Source organism: Cyrtonyx montezumae, unplaced genomic scaffold (assembly GCF_038088225.1).
Source record: "Cyrtonyx montezumae isolate F1298 unplaced genomic scaffold, pur_monq_1.0 scaffold_1, whole genome shotgun sequence".
Taxonomy (NCBI): Eukaryota; Metazoa; Chordata; class Aves; order Galliformes; family Odontophoridae; genus Cyrtonyx; species Cyrtonyx montezumae.
The window spans coordinates 14,547,588-14,563,447 of NW_027071825.1; the positions used below are offsets into that span (position 1 = coordinate 14,547,588).

The window sequence follows — 15,860 nt, forward strand, 5'->3', positions numbered from 1 at the left end:
GGATTTTTGCTATACTTCTGGTCTCTGTTAGCTGAGTTGAATGGAAACACCCACTGCTCCCGCTTCTGTTCTCTCCAAGCCCGGCGGGAGAAGGTGAGAGCACAACCCACCTGCTGAGTGAAGGCAAGTAACCCTGGAGCCCAACACTGCCCACAGCAAGAGTTTAGGAACTAGATGACCTGTAACTCCCAATCTAGGCCATCCTGCGACTTGATGATTCTATCATCTTGTGTCTCCCATGGCCCTGTTGCCATCAGTGGTGCCCACCCATTTTTCTGAGATGCTGCTCTGCTCACTCATATCCAGCAACTCCACGTGGGAAGAACAGATTCAAAAAGTGAGACATGGATGAATGAAAAGAATCTTTAGCTATAGCCCAAACCAGTTTCTCAAGGTGAGACTTTACCCCAGACCATCACATGCTGAACCAGGCACAGCAGAAATCAGCTCTTCCTTCCTGTTCATGCAGGCCTGGGCAAAGATGCTGCACGTCGTTCAGAAGAATAAACAGCAACCAGCATCATGGACAGCTCATTTCTACCGTCATCACTGATCTCAATCTGTCAACTGCTTTTGCTACTTCTTATTTCTTGGCAAAGACACTCAAGCCAAAGTTCCTTTGGGAGATGCAAAGACAATAGAAGGAAGCATTTGCCTGATGGCTGATGTTGCTGCAGAGCTGGCCAGCACACATGGAAGTATTGAACTTGTGATGGGAAAATTGCAGGGATAAAGACCTGCATTTCTAAGGACCCCTCTGCTTCCCGGTGCATGCTCCAGACCGGGCTGGAATCAACCTTTCTTGGCAAAGCTCCCACCTCTAGCACTGGATGGTTTGGAAGCTCAGGTAAGGTGGGGTAATCAGTAGCAGCAGTTCTCCCACTTGCTCAGTTTTCTACTCCTGGGCCCAACGTGTCATGCAGACTTCTGAGAGGGGGTGTTCTGATGTGGAGCATAATTTAAACCCAAAATACTTTCTGTCAAATATTCCCTGGGGCTCTTTCTTCTGTGTGTTTTGGCTTTTCCCTCTTTAACCAGAAACATCCTCATTATGACACAAGTGGTGACTGCTCCATGCTTCTGCTGCCTGTTAGTGTGTCAGATCCAAAAAGATCTTATCTATGCATGAAATAAAACCCATTTACAAAAGAACTGAAATATGTGTGTTCTCTGGGGCTAGGAACAAGGCTGTGGGACTGTGGGACTGTCTTATACTCTGGTGGATGCATTTCTGTTTCTGTAAATAAGCTCTAAGTGAGAGATGTTGCATGGTGGAGCCAGCTCTTTCCACAACAAGTGATGCTCTGAGACCCAATGCACATGAAGACCGTATCTGGGAAGTACTGTTATAGACCACTGTCAGGCATCCAGTGCAAAAATCAGACTGTTTTTAGTGGACTGATGTAGATTTGGAAATATATTGTTGTTATTTTCCATATGTTTAGGTTTATTGTTCTGTTTTCCAAGCAAGGGCATGTGCAATAGAAGAAAATGCATATCAGAACCATGTATCTGGGTACCAGCACAGTTCATAAGTTCATAAGTTCATAAGTTCATAAGGTTGGAAAGGACCTATAAGATCATCTAGTCCAACTATCCTCCTATCACTATCTCTACCCAACTACTAAATTAAGTCCTTTAGCACCTCATCTAAACGCTTCTTGAACAGCGCTAGGGATGGTGCCTCAACCACCTCCTTAGGCAGGCCATTCCAGTGCCTGACCACTCTTTCAGAAAAGCTCACTTCACAGTAACGTTAAGTGTAGGGTTATGTTACTTTGAATTGCCATACCTGTTTCTCAATTGCTGCTGCACCAACTTTCATTTGTTTTGCAGATGAGCACATACAGGGAAGGTCTGCATGGTTTTAAATAAGAAAGACAGAAATGCTTGTTGATAGCACAAAGAAAAAGGCGCAAATGCTAGGAAGGGCTCACAAGGGGATTTTAAGGATGAGCTCAGAAGAAGAGACTGCAGGAGGCACGGGTAACACAGGCTGCTCTGTAAAGGAAAATCTATGGAAAAATGAGAGCTGAGAATAACAGCACAGAAAGAGATGGGGTTTATTTCCAGAGATTTGGAGGAAAGGAAGGGAAGAATATATAGCTGTCAGAATCCAGACCAGCATCATCAGAAAATGGCATTTGGAGACTAGACAGGTATCACATATTCTCAAATACTGGAATCTGGGAAAGAGAAGGTGATCAAACTAATTTCAAACGTATTCAGGGTGCTGTTCAAAGAGACAGTGAGGATACAGAGCTGAAAGTGTGGAGCCCAAGTCCATGAGTAACAGGGCAACATCGTGTGCAAAAAGCAGCTAGAAGAGCACTGCAAGCAGGCTCAAAAGGACCGAGTAAGTGACCGGGGCCAGGGATGCCGCTACAGATCAGCGAAGTGCTGTCTCACTGCTGCTGCCCGCACAACACAAGCAAGCTTCTCCAGACTGCGTCAGCGGGAATGCATGGAGCTGTAGCAAAACCGAGCTGCAAACGTGCGCTCAAGAGCCGTGCGCGCAGGAGAGGGGACTGTTGGGCGCGGTAAGTTCCGAAAGCTTACTGTGAAAAGACGAGCAAAATAGAGAAGGCGGGAAAACTGCCAGCGCTTCGCTGAGCCCTGCGATGTGAGCCGCCTCGCAGCCGTGCGCTGGGGCGCCAGGGGGCGCTCGAGCCGAGGAGAGGCGGCCCGACCGCGCCGCGGGGCTCCGGCAGGGGGCGCTGCTGCGCCGGGCGGGCGGGGAGGAGCGGGCGGGGCCGGGCGCGGTGCGCCTGGGATGCGAGCGCCGGGATGCTGCGGCGGAGCCGCGAGGAGGGGAGGGGGGGGTCCCGGTGGTTTGGGAGTGGCCGCTGTGTATAGAAATGTTAAAAGCTCGGGGTTTTGTTTTCCCCCGCAAGGAAAATGGCCTGCGTTGAGCACTGTTCGAATTCATTTCAGAAAATTTCAGTGGCGTTTTTGGAAAATTCACACCAAAATCAAAGCCGTGCAGCCAACATGCCTTGTAGCTGTGTAATGCGCCCGTACTAGAAGACAATGGCGGCTGCGGCCGCGTGTGGGGCGGTGGCAGCGCCGAGCAGCCCCCACGGCCACGCAAGGCAGCGTTGTGGCTGTGACTCGCTGGCCACAGCTGAGCCAGAAAATAAATGCTCTGGTCTTCCCGTGGCTCCTCACATGGCCCTGGGCAGCACACGAGCACTCATGATTCACTCCACTGTCTCTGGGTGACCCAGGGGAGAACCGCCTGCTCGCTGCAGGCCTGGTGTCAGCAGGCACAATCGCCGTGGCAAAGCAAAGCCTTATTCTGGGCTGAGGGACAGACAGATCTTCCTTCTCCTTCTGCTCTTTTCAGTTTGGTGATCACATAAAAACAGGATGTGCCTGGGGCTGGGCAGATAGATGTGTAGCTATCCTGTGGTGGCTGCACAGCACTTCTTGGCAGCAAACCCACAGCCATGTAACGCGTAGCAATACGGGGTCAGAGCTTTCTCCAATTAACTTACGTTCTGAAGAAAACACAGAGATGTGCTGATCACAGCCACCTGCTTCCCTGTCACAGAACACATGTGCAGTGCTGTCAGACACACAGGGAAGCAGGAGGTGGAGCAGGCTGTAGAGCAGTGTGTTGGCTGGTGTGTGGCTGCGGGTGGGAGCAGGGGGGGTGTGAGGTGTGCCATGAGCAGCGTGATGCTAAACGGACAGTGCACAGCTACTTGGACAACCTTTAGGAACTTCAGGTTTCGTCGTGTTTGAAGAAGTATTTGGAAGATGTCAGGGCTGTAATATGTGTTGTTACTGTATTTTCCCAATGGTAGCCTATCTAGAATTCAGCAATTGATTTTGTTTGACCTATAACATGTACACATAACTAGCAGAAAGTGCTGCAGTGAAAGTGAAAAGATTAACCCATTTGCTTCAGGCAAAACCAGCTTCTTTCAGAGCTGGGCTAGCAAGCCTGGCTAATGCAGCACCCCAGGCACACACAAAGAGCCTTGCCTCAGGTACTGAGGTGGGAAAAGAGCCCTACATTCCTCCAGGTCCCTGTTTAAGGACCTGTTTATAAATACACTTTCTCTCCTCTCTGTCTACGGAATGGCTGGAGATTTCTTTGCTCCATGGAAAAATTGGGTGGCAGAGAAGATACAGTATGTAAGAATGGAAGAAATAAATTATATATCATTCCCTTCCTCCATTTTTTTTCCTCTACTGTTTTTCCTGGGTCTTTCTTAAGTATGTATGTATGTATGTATGAATGTATTTATTTATTTAATGGTCCAGCGGGTTGCATCCTTAGTCTCCAGCCATCTGAATGACTGCAATCAGTCATTTGCAGGCTCTCAGCACTTTGGCCCCACATATGTTCTCTCTTTTTCCTCCCGCTGTTCAGAAAGCTCTGCCCAGCTGCGCACCTCGTTATGCCCTGTGGCTAGGCTATTTTAGGAAAACTTCTAAAGAAATAACAAAATCAACAGCCTCTAACTATTGTAACTATGGGGATGGGAAAGTAAAGGCTAAGTACTAGAAAGGTATAGCAAAGCACTCAGAAGACAACTGGCTTTTCCTTTCTCAAAAGACCACCATTTTCCTAGATCCAGGCAGGGCACTTTAGGTTTTGTGTCGTGTCATTTGTAAACAGTGCCTCAGCCATTTTACAGGGAAAGCCAATTGCAGTCTGAAGAGGGAAGAAAGGTTTTCCATCATGATTTGAAGTAAGAAATAACAGACTGAAGTATGTGGGGGAGGCAGGGGACTGGCCCAATACATGGGGCTGGCCAAACTGTGCCAGCTAAAACTTCCTTTGGGGTCACCCTGCTAATTTGGGCCATGATACGTATTAACCACTTAGATGCCATGCTGACAGGGCTATGCTTGGCTGAGGACATGGACCCTGTTGTGGGATGAGCAAGTGATAAGCGACCTTATTCTTGTTTCTGCCAAGTCAAAGCCCTGCTCGTGTGAGCAACAAGATGGAAGGGCAGGTAATGGTGTTTGGCTGCAGCAGAGCTTCTTGCTTTTCTACCATGTCTCCTTTCAACTGAGATGGCTCTCTGTGCTTTGTGAATTTATGGTCTTTTTTGGTACACGCCAGAATGAAGGAACTGACCATCAGGTAATATATCCACTGGATGAAAAGTGAAAACTCACACAAACTAGGTTTTCAGCACAATTTGGAGCAGCAAGTGTAAAATTGTTGTATTGTTCTTGCCTCACAAGGAAAACTTTTTTTTTGGGCTGCAGTATGACAGCATATACTGCTTCTCTTTTTCCAAAGTATAAAGGTTGTGGTACTGGTTAAGAGTGAGGTCTCAAGTCCCAGTCTTCACTCCACTCAGAGGGCTGAGTGAATGACTTCCTACTATCTTAAACAAAATGGAAGTTCTTCTACATTCAGAAGAAGTTGGAAGAATGGCTGAGCACACAGTGGCATGGACATAATAAGAAGGGGGTAGGAACTGTGTTTTACAATAACCATTCACATGCTGCAGAACAGAAACTCCTCCTCTTCTCAGCACAAAGAGCAGGTAAGGAGAGCTTCCTTTTCCAAACAGGAAGTTCTGAAGCCAGGAGCAAGTCACACACCAAGCACAACTTACACCTTGTGAGACATTCACAGGTAGCCATATCCTCGCTCTGACTGTGCTGGGTGTTTGAAGATGAAAGGAACATAGAAGTGCATTCAGACAATCATAATGCAGGCCTGAGTAATTCTATAAGATGAAGCTATGAAGTAGCAAAGCTGGACTACGAGAAGTAGGATAAATTAATTACAAATGAACCTAGTGTGGTAGAGACAAATCTTCTATAGTGAAAAACTGTGTTTCTTTGGTTCACTTAGACATCCCTGGGACTGTCAGTAAAACTGCAGCTGAAAGACAAGTCAGAGCTTTCTGAAGCCTTGTGCTGCCATGATGGCAGGGCATGTGGTGCTGCAGGCACCTACTGCTCTGGCAGCAGCTTCTTGCAGCTGACTGCAGGCACAGGCAGCACCAGTCCCTGCCAAGCTCACTGGGCCTCAAGGGCGGAAAAACAGCTGCCATAGCATTGCCTAACTTTGTCTGGAAAGTCAGACTCACCACAGCTGCTATGAGAAGACAGAACACAGAAGAGGCAAGAACAGTGGGTGGGCAATGGCATAGGGAGCACAGAGGTACATGATCCCTGCAGTGCTGCCATCTTCCTATACCATACAGTTCTACAGTACTTACAAACCCTTTTTATTGGGAAATGGTGGCCAGTTCCCAGTCAAAGTGACTCATACACCTCCTTTCCCTTGTTTAAGCAGGAGCTTTCCTCTCCAAGCTTCCATGAAGACAAATTAGTGTGCCTCTGGACAGGGGAAAGGTAGTTCCCTGAGCTCTCTTCTTTGTTGCCATCTGCACTGCTTCTCACGTGAGTGCCTCAGCTGCCTTTTTGGTGATATTTCCCTTCATTTTAAATATGTCTTGGGAGAAATAATGAGTCATCCCACTCAAAGCCAAGACTAAAGAATTGCCCATGGTTAATTTTCTCATCACTTTCTGAGGAGCCACTGGCTCCTTACTTCTTACCATCCCTTGCTCAACGGGCACCTTCTGCTGCCATCCCCAGTGCATGCCCGCCCCAGGCTGAGTGTGGGCAGCTGCTGGGCAATGCCATGGGGGCACAGTGTACAGCATGCACTAGTGCAGACACGGGGTGGGCTGGGCACTGGGTCAGGGTGACAGTAAATGAATAAGCAGGGAGGTACATTTTCCTGCTGAGGAAACAGAGAGGTCTGAAAAGCTGCCCAAAAATAAAACAAGCGCTGCTGATCTCAGAGAAGAGAATAACTGAAAGCTCAAATGAAGGTATTGAAAATCAAAGCCTAAAATAAATGACAACTCATTAGACTAAATGCGAACTGTGCTAAAATTCTACCGGATGAAAAAGCTGTTATGGAAATAGTGCTGAGCAGCTGGGAATGGGACAAGCTGCCCTGGTTTCCTTCAGCCTCCAGAGCTGAGTGCTGCTGAGCAGTGTTTCCACTCCAACCCCAGATATATCTCAGTCACGGAGATGGGGAGGGCTGATTAAAAAATGCTGTTAGAAACATAAAGGGAGAGGTTCTGAGTCTCCAAGGGGCCACAGAGCTGCTCTGAACCAGCACGCACCGGTTGTTTCCCATCCCCTCCCATTCCTCGAAGTCAGAGGGAAAGAAGTACAATTTGGAATGTGGTTTTTTTTTTTTTAATTCTATTCTTGATCACGTTCAATAATCATTCAAAAAGGAATGGGTCAAATCCAGTTTTAGTTGAAACAAACAAACGAGCGAACAAACCGGCACGGCTCCGGTCCCTTGTCAGTGCCCAGCACGAGGCACGGAGCGCTCCCAGCGGCAGGAGGTAAGAGGGGCTCCAACAGTTTCTGGGGGGAGAATGGGGCTCGAAGCACTGTTATTGGCTTCGGAGAAGCTGTAGACCCAAGAACAGTATTTTATTTTATTTTATTTTGGTGCCGTTTAGGTAATCAAAACACAGTTTGAAACCGACTCTGAGATAAGGCGGACGGGGACAGCTCCCGACCCCGCTCCTCCAGGGGCGACCTCCCGGCCGTGCTCCCGCGGCACCTGAGCGCGGCGGGGCCGGGCCGGGGCGGGCTCTCACATGCGCGGCGCCGCGGGAGCCATTGGCCGCCGCTGAGCCGCGGGCGGCGCTGGGGGCGCGGGGCCGGGCTGCCGGCAGCCGGTGCTGTCCGTGCGCCGGGCCATGCGGGTACGCGTCGCACGCGGGGAGCGCGCTGCAGGGCGCCGCTAGGAGCCGAGCCCGCCCGGCCCGGCCTCCCCTCGCCGCTCGCGGCCGTCCACATGGCAGTGCGGCGGGAGTGAGCGCCGCGGGAGCCAGCCGGAGCCCCGGGAAGGTGCGTGTCCGCGCGGCTCGGCTCGGCTCGGTTCGGTTCGGCTCGAGGGTTCCCCGGCACGCCTGGGAGCGGCGAAGCGGGCGGCGGAGCCCCGGGCGGGGGCGGCGGAGGGACCGCGTGGGCAGCCCCGCGCCTGCCTTCCCGGCAGTCCGTTCTTTCTTTATTACCTTCTCATTTTATTTTCCATTTTGTTTTTGTTCGCTGTAACTCCACCTTCGGAGCGGCCGGGCTCAATGTGCCCGCGTGCTTCGGGGCCGCACACGCCGCCGTTCCTCCGCCGGGCCCCGGGGCGCGCCCGCGGCACCGCGCGCCGTCCGCTGCGTCTCCGCGCGGTGCGGGGACGGCGGGACAGCGCAGCCCTCGCCGGGCGCCGTCTGCGTTTTCTCGAGGCGCGTCTGCCCTCCGCCCTTCCCCTTTTACCCCGTCCCCGGTACGCGGTGATGCCGATCTCTCTTCCTCGCGGACCCGTGAGCCGGGCGTAGCCTCGCGACCTCCATTTCCCACCGGCCCCGCGCGGCGTTCCGGCACCCCCCGGCGGGGAGCCCGAGGGGCGGCCCGGCAGTGCCCCGCGGCAGGTTGCCGGGGCTGGAAAATGGAGGGCGGCGGCGGTGAGCAGCCCGCCGTGCGCTGGGGACGGCTCCGTGTACTTCCTGTAATGGTGGTGCTGAAAGTGATGTGCTGCTCGGCTCAGCCGCCGCCGCGTGGAGCGGAACGTCCTCGCTGCTCGCTCCGGGTGCGTGCCGCTCACCGGCATTGTCAGCTGCGGTTTTCAAAGCGACAAGAGGAAAGAAAGGTTTTCTTGGCGGCCGTGGGAAGCGACCATCCTTCTGCCTCTAGGGCTGGAGGTGGGGATGGCTGTGCCCCCTTGTTGGAGCTCTGAGATGTTTGAGTGGTTTGCAGGAGCAGTGCCGACCCCACGGATCGCAGCTATCTGAAGGTGTTTGTAGCCGAGATGTCCCCTTCTGTCTCTTTCCCCCTTCTATTCAGAGAAAAAAGAGAAAAACACATTTCTTCACGTTTTTTCAACTTGAGTGTAAGGGTTGGTGGTACAGACAGCATAATTTGCGCTTGATTGCCATGTTAAATGAATGCAGCGAGGCTTGCTCCAAGGCCAGGGTCATGTTCATTCTCTGTGATTTATAAAGCCCCATAAATCTTTTGTTGTTGTGTGAAACCTATTCATGGGGCCCTGACCCAGGGATATGCTGCCCTGGCTGTATTTTTTGTGCTGTGAACCATATTCTCTGATGTTTCTGAGCAAGCGTTACCTTCATAGTAAACTCCTTTAGAGCTCTGCTTGCATCTTGCCTGGCATGAAGAACTCTCCTCTGCTATGTCTTCTGGGTCTCTGCTTTTGCATGTAATATAAAGGGAATATTGAAATCGATGCTGTTATTTGTAAGCAGGGTCACTGACAGAGCCGTGAAGCTCACAGAGCCTACCCAAGGAGAGGCAGAGCAGGGAGCAGCACTTTGGGCTGTGGGACATGGATGTGCAGCAGGTATCTGCCACGGACCCAGCACCCTGGGAGGCAGCAGGCAGCTCTGTGTTGTCCTCAGAGCTGGGGTGGGAATTAGGAAGAAGCAGCACAGCAGCTGAGAGTGCCAACGCAGAAAACAGTGCATGCGTTCCTGTGGTCAGGAGCACTTGTGGCCATGTGTGCTGCGCTGGGTGTGGTTCTGCAAGAAGTGACTGTGCTTCTAGTGTCCAAGCAGCTCTCGCTTCTCCACATCTTCATACTGCTCTTGTGCGATGTGTCCAGGTCCCATTCAAAGCCTGCTGAAGGCAGTGAGCATAAGTGGACACCGAACAAAGTGTGGTGTTACTGGCTGAGGTTCCCCCTCGTGTTGCTGGCTGTGTCAGCTCCTCGCTGGGCTGCCAGGGAAGCAGTGCTGGCTCAGCGCCTCGGCCGGGCCTGCTGTGCCTCCCCTGTGTCTCTGGCTGGGGATGCTGGCTGATTGCTAGGGACTGATCAGTGTCCTGCGGCTGAAGCCATATGATCAGTGGGGTTGAAGGTAGTGGTTTTACCAAGAAGTGGTTTAATCACTAGCGGCGTCATGGAGGAAGCCAGGAAACTGTTTTCTCAACTGGCTGGATACAAACAGAGGAGAGTTCTACATAGTGGTGCAGAGTGGTGGCTCTTTTGTTTTCTTGTCAAATAATGAACTTGAACGTTTTTTCTTCTTTTCAAAAGTGCAATCTGTATCTTCAATTAATTCATAAAAATACCCCAAATACTCCTAAAATGCAGTGAACAGTATTTACCTTAGACTCAAGTGCTACTAAATAAAATGGAAAGAACATAAGAGCTGCAGAAGCTTAACATTTTTATTTTGTTGTATTGAAACTAGAATGCACTGTTCTCCTTTTGCTTATTTTATTTTTTGTCTCTTTGCCATGGGGAGATTATACCATTATGCTATTGATATATTAAGATAAACAGAAATAAATTCAAAGTTTCTGGGGAAAATTACATAAGGACTTATTCGCGCTTTTTCATAGCTGACTTGTTAAACTTTTCACTGCTTGTTAGGAAAAAAAAAAAAAAGCCTATGGACTTTACCATGCAAAGACTTGTGGATATGACTAATTTTCTGCACACGTGCAGTCTCACGAGCATGCATGCATGGTGAAGGCTCTCTGGGGTCACAGCAGCGTTGCTTCATCTTGGAGTATTTTCTCTTGGCTGTGGTGTCGAGCTGCCGTGGGCCTGGACCTGGAAGCGTTTGGCAGAAAAAGGCTGAAATACAGAGGATTTCTGTGAAATACTATTTTCTAGGAACTACCAGCATTGCATTCATAAAAGCTGATTACTCTTTTAAAGCAGTTCCACACTTCTTACCTTGAGGAGGCTTTGAAACATGCTTTTTCAAAGTTTGGCTTTCTTGTGTTGGGGATGGGTTTGGCTCGAGATCTTTTGGTCTAAGCAAATTGAGTGCAATTTTCTTTTAACTGTGTAACAATGAGTAGGTACTGATTACTTGCCAAATAATTTTTCCCCTCGGGGGTTCCATACAAATTTAGGAAAGAACAAAGCCAGCATTTCTAGTGTTTAACTTGATGAGAATCATCCTGGGGTTTGGCCCGTTAAAAAGCAAAGTGCGTCACAAGTCAAGTTGGCACTTTCTGATGCCATCAGTAATACTCATTTCCGCATCATTGAACTTACACTGCTTCTATCTTTCCCTCACCACAGATCTCTTTAACTAAAAGATTTGAGTCTCTTTTTGGTTGTTTCTGTATTATTTTCAACTGTATTCTTTCAGTCCGGCCCCCTCCAGGACTGGATAGAGAAGGCAGCTCAAAAACCCCCTGGAGTCCCTCCCCAGGTGTTCAGGAGGCATCCTTGGAAGGAGGAAGCTTGTTTTCTTGGAATCACCCAGCAAAATGCCTCTTTTCCTCAGCGCCAAGAGGGAAGCAGTGCTATGGGAAGAGAGCTTGTCTGTGCCAAGAACCTGTTTGTTGGTTGTGTTCTAAAAGAAACACCTCCCCTTTTCTTCTTCCTCCTTCTCATGTATAAGCCAAGCTGTGAAAGCATGTTGTTTATGTAGTCTCTAAGCTGTTCCTACCTGCAGTTTTCCTTTTTTCCGCTTGAGCTTGTTCCTCAAAAGCGGTTCGTTCTGAGGCTGAAGTACTTGTGGTCCTGAAGGTTTCTGAAACCATCCCTGTATGAAATACAGCCACCCTTAGGGATGGAGGGAAGGGTTATTTGTTCCTCAAATGGTTTTCCTTGTCTGAGACCACTTACTTGGTGAAGCAGAAAAAATAGCTAGGTTGAATATGTGTGGTATCCAGCAGCAGGTGAGGGTAGCAGTCGCCTTTATGCACTGCAGTCCTGTATTTTGTGTTGTCTGATCCATAGAAGAAATGGTCCAGTTCTTGTGACCTATCCTGCTCCTTCTTAGTGTTAAGAATGAGCTCTCTCTGTGTGTGGTCTCTATGTTAAAAGTTGGGCATCTCAGGTGTTCTGTCTCATGGAGCTCTGCCTTGAAGGCTGGGAAGCTGCAGCAGATGATTTCTTTGACCCAAACTGTGGACATAACAGATAAATGTTATTGCTACTTGTTGTAATCAGATGTCTTTTAAAACTGAAAAAAAGCAGTCCCATACCAGAGTTTTAAACAGCCTTAATATAAATCTCTTTCTCCACTCTTTCTCAGAGTTGTTCTGTCTGGGTTGTGTTTCTATATTTCCCCAGTGTTGAGACTGCTTGTGGAGCTGCCCCAAGCAGCTGTCCCTTGCTGTGTTGGATGCATTACCTCTGATGCCCCCGTGGAGCTGGCAGACATGAGATTGATAGCAGACAGTGTCCCCAAGCGTCTGCTGGACAGATCCATTACGTGAAGATTGGCCCAAATGTGGTGACTCTTCATAGCCTTTCCAGTGAAGCAGCAGGCTCTTACCCGCCCCCACACAACTCAATGGCTGTAAAGCCTCAGCCAAGATGCAAAGAATGAAGTCCAAGGGGAAAATATGCTAGTCAGCACTGAGATAAGTTTTCTCTATAAAGTCGTTCACGTTGCCCTTGAGTTCTGCAGGAGATGGGGCTGCCACACCTGAAGTGTTTTCAAGCCTGGCTGATGCCACAGATGCCAGCATGCCCCTAAAAAGCAGTGTTTATTTGTTTGTTTGGTTTGGGTAGGCTTTGTTTGAAGAACTTCATTCTTGCTGCAGCAGCTTTCCAACTTCCAGTGATAGCTGTAAGGAGAAAAATGCATGTGGAGCCTGAGTGATTGATGTATCTGTTCTTCAACCATCACAGCGTGGGGAGGAAGGGGCACTTACACGCTTCCAGTTGATGTGAGAGCTTTATAAAGAATGCCTGTTCCCACAATAGCCCTGGTGTGGGTTTGCAGGAGCGGTGTGCTAGGGACAGAGAAGGTTCTGTGACTTTGTAGTACTTTAAGGTCAAAAGAGAGGCTTGTCATGCCAAGGAGATCTTGCATGTACCTCAACGTGTGTATGTACAAAGTTGATTTTGGCGTCTTTTGTCAACAAAAGGTATAGATTGTGTCAAATACAATGGTTAAAAAAAAAAACAAAACAGGCTTATACAACAGTGCTTTGCTAGTCACTGAAAATAACCTTTCACTTCAAAAGCTTCTTCGGTGAATATTAATATTTTATACAGAAGTATTATGTAATAGGCATTTTGTCATCTTTGCAGACTTGCACAGAGGAATGCATTTTCCAGCTTGTGTCGTTCTGGTTGTTCAGTATAAATTTGCCCACTAAACCAAGGCAAATGTCAATGGATGTTTTTATTTAAATCCATCTTGCATATCTGTACGTGGGGCTCTGTATACAGACCACAGAAATGGAGGACAGAAATCAGGATCAGATGGTTACTGCCTGAAAACCTGAGAAGTGTGAAAGGTAATGACTGTGATGTCCATTCAGGCTCTGTTATGGTCACAGACACTTTATGCATGCGTTAGCAATTGCCTTCATCTAAGATGCACAGAGGAACCAGACTTCACGCTTAATCTGACTGGTGTTTAAGAATACAACCTCACAAATCTACATAGTGGCTTGGATCAGTGGCTGCCATCCAGAAACTTAATTTCTGTCTGATTAAGTTAAGAAATAATGCCTAAGCTACCTTAGCCTCAAAGAAGAACTGACAAGAGGGACATGAAACTTCTCATGCGGTTGAGTTTTTCTTTCTTTTTTTTAATAAAGTAGCATTTGTTGTTCTATCATCCACACTTAATTTCTCTGCTGTCTTAACTCATTGGCACTGTTAGCTTAAGGAAGGGGAAGACAGACTCAGTAGTTCTGCCCTCCACCTCTCCTGTCCCTCTGACATCTGCGCTGGCCCCAGGAATGAGGAAGTGGAGGAGGGCAGACACAGTGCTCTCAGGGGTTGGCTGCAGTGTGAGCACCACACTGGGCAGCAGGTAGCAGAGGGTCTGATAAGGGCAGTGGAGAGGAATGGCTCTTGGGAACAAGATTAAGCTAAGAGTGAGACAGAGGTGTATGGATAAAATGAGAACATGAAAAATGTGTTGGTTTGGACAAGTCTCCAGCGGTTGAAAATCACGGTTATGTTTTGTATTTGTTTGGTTTTAGTGTGATTTAAGATGTACCTAGATTGAAAGGTGAATTAGTGAGGGCCCATATTAGCGTCAGTTGGTTTATCCAAGGTGGATTTTTTAAAGGAACTTCTGAGCCAGAGTTGTTTTAGCACAGGACCAGTAAAGCATTCATGAGAACCAGGAAATAGAAACACCAAATAGGCATTCAGAAATGCAAAAGATAATAGCAACAGTGTGACAAACTCAAGGAGATGGCAGAATCGTTTAAGTAAATGTAAAAGAAAATCTTAAAGCATTAGACTGTGTAATCCTCTGTGTGTGCAAAGCATGTAAGTGCTGTTTGTAGTCGGGGTGAATCCCCCTCCTGCAGCAGGGCTGTGTGCTCCTATCTGGACGCCCAACTTCTGCCAGGTGAAACTAGTCTGAAGTGTTCTGTAAAGCAATCTAGACCTGTGTATAGACTTATGCGTCCATTACAGCACATTTAACTGGCACCTATAGGCTTCCAGGCTAGACTGGCAAGAGCCTGGCTTTACCCCCACCTTATCACAGCTTTCTGCAGTGTCCATGTACAGGGCAGCCCAGAGCTGCAAGTTGGTGGGGCAAGGACAGACACGGTGCTGCTCCTCCACTCCCTCTCACATTGCTTCCTCCATCCTGGGGCTTCCGCAAAATCTTCTTGCTGGCTGAGCTTGTAAAGTCTTGTACTTAGGCTGCTTTGTGATAATGGATGTAACACTAGAGCTACCACCAGCACCCCTCACTCCTGCTGCCTGAGTCAGTGGTCAAGTTCCCTGCACCACCTGAGCGTTCTTCCTGCTTGCCCAGTGGGGCTTGATTTGCTGTGTTGTGGTTGCCTTCCTGGCTCTGGAAGCAGCAGGTGTGGCAGCAAAAAGAAGGGGCGGATGGTGGGGAGCCCCTGGAGTGGAGAGGTGACATAGGAAATGCTGTGGCAGAACTCAGGTGTGGGCTGTGATCTGTGGGTTGGGAGCAGCAGCGGGGTTGTTCATGGCCTGCATGCAGCAGGCTGCTCACCCCACTGCTGAGGAAAGTGCTGCCTGCCTGCTGCCCCAGGGCTCAAGCTTCGCCCAGGCTCAGCTGGGGAGTGGGTGGGGGCCTCTGGAGCAGCGGGGTGGCCTCCATCAGCTGCAGTGGGTTGTGAAACCTCGCTGGGAGATAGCAGCAGAATCTGGTATTTATCTGGTTGGGTTACATGCTGCTTTTGACAATGCTTCTGGAGTAGGTTTCTGCACTGGCTTGGGGATTTTCTTCGCTCGTGGTAGCGTGACATTTTTCCTGTGTGGTGGCTTGTTGTTTGTCTTTCTCGTGCAGCAGCGAGGGAGGAAGATGGCATTTTAACCAAGGCGACTGTCAAATGTTGGCTGCTGCTTGGGCGCTTGGAGAAGTGTGGAACTGAGAATTACTCAGTTGTTGTGAAACTCAACCTCATAATGAGTGAAACTGCTTCATTTGTAGTTATTTTATTAACTGAGTTCTTTTCCTCAGGATACTGTGACTTCTCTCACGTTTTTTTTTTTTTTTTTTTTTAACAAAATTCACAATAATTTGCTCAGCAAATGTGTCATCTGATTTCCTTTTATCACTGTGCTAGCAGCAATTGTTTCTCTACCAAGCACAAGAGAAATAGTGCTTTTATTAGTGGAAAAAAAAATGCTTGATTGAGTGACTGCACAAATGGAGCTGTATGTTAGCTGCAACGTATAGGACACAGTGTTAGGTGGTGGCCCATGCTGTGCTGGAGATGCCCAGTGGCTGGCTGGGTCATGCCATAGCCCAGTGGTTTATATGGCAATTCCCGTTTTACTATTAGTATTTTTTAACCAAAATCTTATTCTTGAGTATTTTTTCTTGTGATATGTTTTCTTCCACCTCTCCTCTAGGTATGTTCCACTTTGTGTGCTTATTCTTCCCTGGAAAGGGGATGAGGCTGGT

General features: G+C 48.7%; 2 protein-coding genes across 2 annotated transcripts in view; one reads left to right on the plus strand and one right to left on the minus strand.

Annotated features, from left to right (window-relative positions):
- Window positions 1-2,500: 2,500 nt before the first annotated feature.
- LOC136054584 (alanine and proline-rich secreted protein Apa-like) lies at window positions 2,501-7,818 on the minus strand. The gene is made up of 2 exons (XM_065745871.1): window positions 7,503-7,818; window positions 2,501-3,174 (listed from the first exon to the last, which is right to left on the minus strand). Exons 1-2 carry the CDS (start codon window positions 7,816-7,818, stop codon window positions 2,501-2,503), a joined length of 990 nt encoding a protein of 329 aa, XP_065601943.1.
- The window catches only part of LRRC8D (leucine rich repeat containing 8 VRAC subunit D), a 46,314-nt gene continuing 38,174 nt past the window's right edge, over window positions 7,721-15,860 (plus strand). Inside the window, exon 1 of the mRNA XM_065741343.1 lies at window positions 7,721-7,869. The gene's annotated coding sequence lies outside the window, so the exon portion shown is untranslated. The remainder of the gene's footprint in view (window positions 7,870-15,860) is intronic.

Coding starts and splice junctions, on each gene's coding strand:
- LOC136054584 (XM_065745871.1), bottom strand. CDS start 7,818: ATGTGGACGGCCGCGAGCGGCGAGGGGAGGCCGGGCCGGGCGGGCTCG. Junction 3,175..7,502: donor CCCGTCCGCCTTATCTCAGA/GTCGGTTTCAAA, acceptor TGTGCTGCCCAG/GGCCATGTGAGGAGCCACGG.